Source organism: Camelina sativa, chromosome 16 (genome assembly GCF_000633955.1).
Source record: "Camelina sativa cultivar DH55 chromosome 16, Cs, whole genome shotgun sequence".
NCBI lineage: Eukaryota > Viridiplantae > Streptophyta > Magnoliopsida > Brassicales > Brassicaceae > Camelina > Camelina sativa.
The window spans coordinates 5,021,981-5,031,778 of NC_025700.1; the positions used below are offsets into that span (position 1 = coordinate 5,021,981).

The window sequence follows — 9,798 nt, forward strand, 5'->3', positions numbered from 1 at the left end:
CAATTCTGAATTTTGGGCCAAATCATCCGCGAGCTAGTCTCGATATATTTCTCCAACCTCTTATTGAGGAGTTAAAATAGTTGTGGTCTACTGGAGTTGATGCGTATGATGTGTCCTTGAGTCAAAATTTTAATCTAAAAGCAGTGTTATTGTGGATGATCAGCGATTTCCCTGCGTATGGCATGTTATCTGGATGGACAAGACATGGTAAATTATCTTGTCCAGTTTGCATGGACAATACAAAGTCTTTTTATCTACGTAATGGAAGGAAGACATGTTGATTTGATTGTCACCGGAGATTTCTTCCTCATGGTCATCCCCTTAGGCGGAATAAAAAATACTTCTTAAAAGGTAAAGACGCTAATAGAGAGTATCCACCTGAGTCTTTGACCGGTGAGCAAATTTACTCTGAGCGATTGAGTGGTGTTAATCCACCAAAAATGAAGGACGTTGGTGGAAATGGTCATGAAAAGAAGATGTCGGGATATGGGAAGCAACACAATTGACACAAAGAAAGCATATTGTGGCAGCTGCCATACTGGAGGGACCTCAATCTACGACATAATATTGATGTGATGCATACAAAGAAGAATTTTTTGGACAACATCATGTATACTCTTATGCGTGTGAAGGGTAAATCAAAAGACACCATCATGTCAAGATTGGATTTAGTGAAGTTTTGTTCTCGGCCACACTTACATCTTGATAGTAGGGGTAAAGCACCTTTCCCGGCATATACATTGACAGACGAAGCCAGAACAAGCTTATTGGAATGTGTGAAACAGTCAGTTAAATTCCCAGATGGTTATTCGTCAAACTTAGCTAGTTGTGTTGATATGGAAAATGGAAAGTTTTCAGGCATGAAGAGCCATGATTTCCATGTATTCATGGAGCGGTTACTTCCATTTATCTTTGCAGAACTGCAACACAGGAATGTCCACCTTGCGTTATCAGGTACTTGTTAATTAATAAATCAAAATTCTATTTATTTATGAAGTACTTATATAATNTAATCCACCAAAAATGAAGGACGTTGGTGGAAATGGTCATGAAAAGAAGATGTCGGGATATGGGAAGCAACACAATTGACACAAAGAAAGCATATTGTGGCAGCTGCCATACTGGAGGGACCTCAATCTACGACATAATATTGATGTGATGCATACAAAGAAGAATTTTTTGGACAACATCATGTATACTCTTATGCGTGTGAAGGGTAAATCAAAAGACACCATCATGTCAAGATTGGATTTAGTGAAGTTTTGTTCTCGGCCACACTTACATCTTGATAGTAGGGGTAAAGCACCTTTCCCGGCATATACATTGACAGACGAAGCCAGAACAAGCTTATTGGAATGTGTGAAACAGTCAGTTAAATTCCCAGATGGTTATTCGTCAAACTTAGCTAGTTGTGTTGATATGGAAAATGGAAAGTTTTCAGGCATGAAGAGCCATGATTTCCATGTATTCATGGAGCGGTTACTTCCATTTATCTTTGCAGAACTGCAACACAGGAATGTCCACCTTGCGTTATCAGGTACTTGTTAATTAATAAATCAAAATTCTATTTATTTATGAAGTACTTATATAATTCTTAATGTGATATTGAAGTTTGAATATATCATGTAGGGGTTGGAGCATTTTTCCGGGACTTATGTTCTAGGACTTTGCATCCAAGTCGCCTTCAAATTCAAAAACAGAATATAGTTCTAATCCTATGCAACTTGGAAAAGATCTTTCCACCATCCTTTTTTGATGTGATGGAGTACCTGCATATACATCTCCCTTACGAAGCTGAATTAGGAGGTCCTGTCCAATATAGGCGGATGTATCCTTTTGAAAGATTTTTTAAAAAATTGAAAGGAAAAGCAAAGGACAAAAGATATGCAGCAGGATCAATTGTTGAATCATATATCAATGACGAGATTGCATACTTCTCAGAGCACTACTTTGCCGCAAACATACAAACAAAATCAAGGTAAATGCTATCAAGATTTGAATATATTGTGTGAATAGATATTTAATTTTCAATCATTTGGTCAGGTTAACAAGATTTGATGAAGGTGAAAACCCTGTATATCATGTGCATGGAGTGCCTTCTATATTTATTCACGTTGGTCGTCCAAGCGGGGAAATGCATGAAACATGGCTCTCAAGCCGAGACTATCAATGCGCACACGCATATGTTTTAAGAAATTGTGACTATTTTAAGCCAATTGAGAGGTATATATATAATTAAGTAGGGATCGCTCAAATTATATATAATCTGCTATGATCTCTCATATATTTGTGTTTGTCTTGTATATATAGTATGTTCGAGGATTTTCTTTCAGCAAAATATCCAGGACTTCCNTGCATGAAACATGGCTCTCAAGCCGAGACTATCAATGCGCACACGCATATGTTTTAAGAAATTGTGACTATTTTAAGCCAATTGAGAGGTATATAATTAAGTAGGGATTGCTCAAATTATATATAATCTGCTATGATTTCTCAGATATTTGTGTTTGTCTTGTATATAAGTATGTTCGAGGATCTTCTTTCAGCAAAATATCCAGGACTTCCCGAGAAGGAAATCTCCACCAAAAGAGCAGACAAATATCATTTATGGGTTAAAGAATATGTGTGTGACAACAATACTCATGCTATATAAAAATAATTATTAAAATTATTAAAAATAACTTTATACATATATATGCAGGTTACTTACTGGAACGCCACAAAGCCATTTCCTACTTGGGTTCAAGAGATAGTGGTGCATGGACCTTTGAACAAGGTTAAAACATGGTCAATATATTTTACAAGAGGCTATTTGTTTCATACAGAGAATCACGGTGTTGGATGAAACACATGTAACTATGGGGTATGTGCTAAGGGTGAAAATTACGCGGATGAATCTGATGCAGCGGATTTCTACGGAAACATAACTGATATCATAGAGCTTCAATATGAGGGGATGGTTAATTTGAGAATCACACTTTTTAAGTGCAAGTGGTATGACCCTGTTATCGGTAGAGGCACTCGGATCAGCAATGGTGGTGTTATAGACGTACTTTCAACAAGAAAGTACAATAAATACGAACCATTTATTCTAGGTAAGTATATATATATATATATATGTGTATATATTTCTATAAATAAAACATTATTGTTGATATGCAAATGTAACTTTCATAATATGCAAATGCAGCTTCTCAAGCAGAACAAGTGTGTTATATTCTGTATCCATACATAAAAAAACCGAAGCAAATATGGTTCAATGTTCTAAAGGTGAATCCGAGGGGAAATATTTCTGGAGAATATGTCAACAGTTCAGAGACGACTCTTTTGCAAACCGAAAATGATGATGCTGTATTGATGACTACAATTGAAGATATTTTACTTGACAATTTGGAAGAGAGAGTAGACCCAATAAATCTCGATTACGGCGTTGACGATGTGGAACCTGAAGATGAATTCTTGTGTAATTTATCATCTTCGGATGATGAAGAACCAGATGACGAAGAATCCTCCTAATTTTGTTTATGTCAAATTTGTGCAATATGTAATATATACTGAATTGTGCTATAAATAATATGTAATATATATTAAATGTTATGTTTAAAAATATTTAATTACATGGTTTTATATGTAATATATATTAAATGTTATGTGTAAAAATATATAATTTCATGGTTTTATATGTAACATATATTAAATGTTATGTTTAAAAATATATAAACTAAATTATATGGATTTAAAAGGATTAAATTAAGCCACTGATTAGCGACAAATAAGTGACTAAGTTCAAAATATTTGGGTTTAATTACCACAATTACGCGGTGGACCAGATTATGGACTCCTTAAACAAGCCCAGCCTTTTTAAATAAAATTGTTTGTGTATATACCAACTACTTAGGGACTGATAAGCGACTATATTGAAAATGGTTGGGTTAATTAAACATGAAATCCATTTACTTGGTCCATTAACGGCCCATCACGCACGACCTAACCTTAATCGTCAACCTAATCTCTAATCATTCCACCTTTCTTGTTCTTCATCTTCCTCGCCAATTTCTCTCTAAACACGAAACCCTAATCTCCGAAATCAATCTCCCATATCTCTCAAAAGAGCAGGCGATGCCTCTTGTCAAGAAGCATGGACGCAAGAGAAATGTTGCCCCCAACGCTTCTCTCAGACCCGGTGGCTCTAATCTACAGTCTAAGGTGAGAAGAATCAACCCTCTACCACCTCAATACAACTTCACGCCGGCGGCTGAAAACCCTACGCCTCAGACGCCTCAAGAACAAGTACGTGTTTCTCCCCAACTATCGACATCTGCGACACCACAGGTCAGAAACTATCCACCACCGCAGGTCCTATTTCAGAACTCCGTGAATCGAGTAGGTGTAGATCCTCCATCTCGGTCATCAACCAAAGTTATGAACAATCCACTCGGTTCAATCGAATCCATTGGAAGATTCTGCAAGATCTCCAACTGCAGCCTCTCACGCTCAAAGTCATCCTTCTTCTCAAGGTAACAACTTCGCAGAGTCAGATCCAGTGTTGCCGGAACTCCAGGAGGACACGTTGAGGGCTCTAAACGCGATACTTATGGTGCCGGACTGTCATAAGTTCACCACCGTCCTCTCTCCGGAACCGAAGCCTGAAACGACTTGGTATGTCTACTTTTTCATAATTTTACAACCGTGTTCTAGTTAGTTGGTTGATTTTTGTTGTCTGCTTGTAGTAAACACTCTTAGGGTTTCATGTCTGTTATTGGTTTGCATCAGATTGTAGTAAGCGACTTAGTGTTTCATGTCTGTTATTTTACGCCTCAGACTTACAACCTTGTTCTAGTTAGTTGGTTGATTTTTGTTGTCGAAAGACTTAGTGTTTCATGTCTGTTATTGGTCGAAAGACTTACAACCGTGTTCTAGTTAGTTGGTTGATTTTTGTTGTCGAAAGACTTAGTGTTTCATGTCTGTTATTGGTCGAAAGACTTACAACCGTGTTCTAGTTAGTTGGTTGATTTTTGTTGTCGAAAGACTTAGTGTTTCATGTCTGTTATTGGTCGAAAGACTTACAACCATGTTCTAGTTAGTTGGTTCTCAAACTGACTAGATTCTTATTCTTATGTTATATGAGGTTTACTCGTGATGCTAAATCAGCACTGGTTCGGAAGATTACTAAAGTTTTTACAAACAAATTTGATGGTCCATACTACAATTGGTCATGTGTGCCTCCGGAGAGACGAGAAAGATACTTCATTGAATTTGCGGTATAGTTTTATGTTCTGAGGTTTTCTTCATAGCTAGGTTTTAATTAAGTTGTTTTTCACTAACTTAATTCTATTTTCCTTTTTTCCTAGAAAAGACACACTTGGGATCCTTTGATAACAGGGACAGTGCAAGAGTATTTCTATGAGATATGCCAACGACGGATGAAAAACATGGTTAGCGACGCTAGGATAAGTCGAGTGCGACCTAAATGGATCAAGGGTGACATGTGGAAAATAATGGTTGCTCAGTGGGATACTGAAGAAGCACAGAAAAGGAGTCGAATCTATTCCAATGCTCGCATGTCAGACCGTAATGGTCTCGGTCCTCACATGCACTTATCTGGGCCAACGTCGTATCAACAAGTCAAACAAGGCTTGGTGAATAACTTATGTTTTCTTCTTACACCTTACTTAAACTTATGTCTTAACTCTTTTCTTTGTTTTTGTAATATTCCAAGAAGAAAAACTTGGGAGACCAGTGAGTCTTGGTGAGGTTTTCAAAGAGACTCATACAAAGCCAGATGGTATGTATGTCGATCACAAGGCCTAGAAGATCTTTACAACTTATGAGAAAAACTTACAAGCTAAGCTTATCTGAGATGGAGTCAGATCCTTCACGAGTTCAGGAGCTCACAGCAGAAGATTATACCGCCATCTTTCTTCAGGTGAAGTTACATTTCTCACAATCTATATTTAAAGAGTCTTCAACTTTCATATTCTCTACTTACAGTTTCACCTTTTCTTTTCTCAGTCCACTGAGAAGGATTCACGAGGTAATATTTTTGGGCTCGGAAGCCTCAAGGATCATCTTCAGGATCTTCTCAATGGCAACATCTATCATCAACAAGGACAGTCGTCATCGTTTGTAGCATTGCAAGAGCAAATGAAGGAAACTCATCGTATCATTGAATAACAAGTTGCCTATAATACAAAACGTGATGTTGAGATTGCTGCTCGTGAAGCAGAACATTCCAAAGTTGTGGCTGAGCAACAGAAGAAGATAGAGCGCTTGGAAAAGTTCATGAGCAAACTTGATCCGACCTTTGTCGAATTCCATGAGTCTGAATCAAGTGATGCATCCATCGACCATCCTACATAAAGAGCATCTCCTCCTTAGGTTAATTCTTAGGCTACTTATCTCTCTTTATTTCTTACTCTAATGAACTTGACACTTTGGGATGATGTGTTGTTCCTTGTCACTTAAGAGAATCATAGTTTTAGGATTTATCATTCTGGTTCTCTCTTTTGGTTGTTATAAATATGGTTCTCTTTTTTTGTTATTGATAATGTGGTGTACTAATTACAATTATGGTTAACTTTTGGTTATTAAAAATGCAAATTTTAGGGCTTTCTTTGATTATAAATTAGAATTATAAACAAAACAAAAATAAAAAGATTCTGGTTTTTAACCCCTATAATCTTCAAATAGTCATTAAATCTGGCTTTACATAGTCGCAACACAGTCGTCAAATAGTCGCAACACAATCGTCAAATAGTTGTCACGTAGTAGCCACGTAGTCGCTACATTTTAACGACTATATCACAACTATTCCCAAACTAATCTCGTTCACATCGCATTAATCGTTAAAATGTCATCAAATAGTCGTAAATGTTTACTGACTAACTTACAACTACATGTACACTACGACTGCTCACACTTTTATTAATCGTAACATGGTCACCAAACAGTCGTAAAATGTTACGACTACATTACGACTAAATTTACAACTACGTGTATTAGTCGTAAAGGAGTCGCTATTTACAGACTAATTTACGACTGAATTTCTTACCGACTAACGTGTTACGACAATAATAATTAGTCGTAACGTAATCGTAATTTTTTATTTAACGACTATTAAACGACTATAAGTGCAGTCGTAAATTGCCTGTTTTCTTATAGTGCATTGTCAACTTTCATTGGAGTCTTCTCTTTATTTTTTTATGTTATTAAAATTCGAGTCTTTATTTTGTTTAACGATCATTTGAGTATTCCTCTGACCATGTTACTAGTCTATGCACTATTCGTTTTTACACATGTGGATGGTTGCATGCGGATGAATAACTGAAACAAAATATTGAATAAAAAATTGTTTTACAGTTTGTTTATTTTTCTAATTTTTTAGTTAAATGAACTAAATCGTTTTTCTAATTTTTTCATCTCAAATGGTAAAACAATGGATGAATGCTCATTCAAGTTTTCTAAATTCTTAATATAAGTCATTGTCAAAAAAGAAAGAAGAAATTAAGTCATCCATTTGTCATCTCATTTTTCACTTCTTTGATTCTTTTGCTATATATGCGTATATATATATATTACGAGAGACACAACTCCATCTACACGTTCCTTTATTTTTTCATGTACGCAACTGACCTACAGGGTATGGAAAAGCCATGAGGTTTATTAGCATAGGCTTCACATGTATATCAAGCTTTCATTTATTTTTATTAAATTCATTGAATCTCTAAAAAGTTATCAACTCAATTATTAATTAAGATATCAATAGAGATATTGGAAGGAAAGAAAAAACCTTTTGTTAGCGAACCATGATTTGTTATCTTCATCAAAAGTATATCTCTCAAGTTTTGAACCAAATTCAGATCCTTGTAGTCACTTTACTTCCATTGGGGTGATCCATCTGAAAGGTAGGTCTATATGCTTACTTTGATGCCAAAAGTTTGTGTGAAAAATAAAATAAAAAGAGAAACATTAGCAAACTGATATAGTGATATATATCCATTGACGTTGAATATGGAAACAAAAATAATACTTACGTTGATGGCAGCATCAACAAAAATGTAAAAATCTTGATAGCTCATCTTATCATAGTTTCACAAATCCAAGTTTAACATATAGGTATTACTGCTATACAGACATCCTATTTTCCCGCCTGGGGTCATGTACATAATTTTAATACAATGTAAGTTATACAAAATATAACACAGCACATGGTCACATATATATATAGATTAATTTAGTGTATTAGTACCCATACGACAGTATGAATTTTCTTGATGACATGTATAAGTTTTGTGTCCAACACCATAATAACTATCATATTTTATCTTTTGGTACCAAAATCAATACAGAAGACGAAAACGATGAGAAAATTGTAAAACACAATGAATCTAATTGCTTATATATCACATGAATTTTTTGTCGATTAAATAGACATTAAAAAGAAAGGACTAGTGCTTAAGTTAAAATCACATCCCTCTCACAAATGACACAACATCTATTGGAAATATCGAGTTAAATCGAAAAATAATAACTAGTGGTTATTGTGTTGGTCACATAATATATGTTTGTTTATATATGTGTCACCATACAAATTTAATAATTCGTGTAGGTACTGATGCATTTATTTAGTTTAAATGTGTAGTCATATGTTTATTAATTTGTACACTTCACCATCAGTTTTCATTAATCAACAAAAAAAACATTTAAAGTTGACTTAACCATAAGTAAGATAGAACTTCATCTATCTTGAATCTCCTAGCTGTTCTGGTATAAATTTTTCCCCGCAAGAAAAAAGGGAAGAAGATTACAACGTCGTCCGCCGAGATGGCCTCTCACTCTCAGGTCTGGTTTCTCCTCTTAACTACACTCGATGATCAGCTCTTCTCTCTTTCTCAATCAATATTGATCACAGATTTTGGTGGAAGAAAAATCAAGTGTTAGAATCTTGACATTAAACAGACCCAGGCAGCTGAATGCTCTGTCCTCTAACATGGTATTGAATTCTTCCTATTGTTGTTTATTCCTCCATTTTGTGTATACTAGCTAGTTATATATATATATATATATATATATATATATATATATATATATATAATTGGTTTGAACCAATCTTTTCTAGATCTCCCGTTTGCTGCAACTATTCCGTGCATATGAGGAGGATCCTAGTGTGACACTTGTCATCCTAAAGGGTCAGGGAAGAGCCTTTTGTGCTGGTGGCGACATTCCACCTCTTCTTAGTTACGTCATACAAGGTATAAGTCAATATCACCCTCCCATAACCATTTTTATGTTTCCAGTTTCCTTGTGCTTATTTCTACACACACTCTTTCTCAATACTACATGGACTAGGCAAATGGAGACTTGGTGCCCCTTTTTTCGCAGACCAATACACGCTCAACTATGTTCTGGCCACGTATAGCAAAGCTCAGGTCTCAGCATACATACTGTCCTTTTAGTGAATTTAATTACACAGAGTGTGTAAGCTCATTCATTCAGTTTCCATACCGTTTCGACATTAATTATAGGTTTCGATTTTGAATGGTATTGTCATGGGAGCTGGAGCTGGTGTCTCCATCCATGGTCGATTTCGGATTGCAACTGAGAACACGGTACGTAGAGTTTTCTTAAACATGTCCAGGCATGATAGATATCGATCTCAATTCTCAAATATGCTCATGTCACTTCCATATTTTATGAGATTCTCCTAGGTTTTTGCCATGCCTGAGACAGCTCTTGGGCTCTTACCAGATGTAGGAGCCTCCTATTTCTTGTCCAGGCTCCCTGGCTTTTTTGGTAACG

At 35.7% G+C, this 9,798-nt stretch overlaps 1 protein-coding gene and 1 pseudogene across 1 annotated transcript in view; both read left to right on the forward strand.

Moving 5' to 3' along the window:
* Positions 4,120 to 6,174, forward strand: LOC109129441 (annotated as a pseudogene).
* LOC104749820 (probable 3-hydroxyisobutyryl-CoA hydrolase 3) overlaps positions 8,678 to 9,798 on the forward strand; it is a 6,986-nt gene continuing 5,865 nt past the window's right edge. The window contains exons 1-6 of the mRNA XM_010471515.2: positions 8,678 to 8,841; positions 8,912 to 8,992; positions 9,119 to 9,251; positions 9,349 to 9,428; positions 9,525 to 9,608; positions 9,708 to 9,792. Coding sequence (XP_010469817.1) covers positions 8,824 to 8,841; positions 8,912 to 8,992; positions 9,119 to 9,251; positions 9,349 to 9,428; positions 9,525 to 9,608; positions 9,708 to 9,792 — 481 coding nt within the window. The 5' untranslated portion in view covers positions 8,678 to 8,823. The remainder of the gene's footprint in view (positions 8,842 to 8,911; positions 8,993 to 9,118; positions 9,252 to 9,348; positions 9,429 to 9,524; positions 9,609 to 9,707; positions 9,793 to 9,798) is intronic.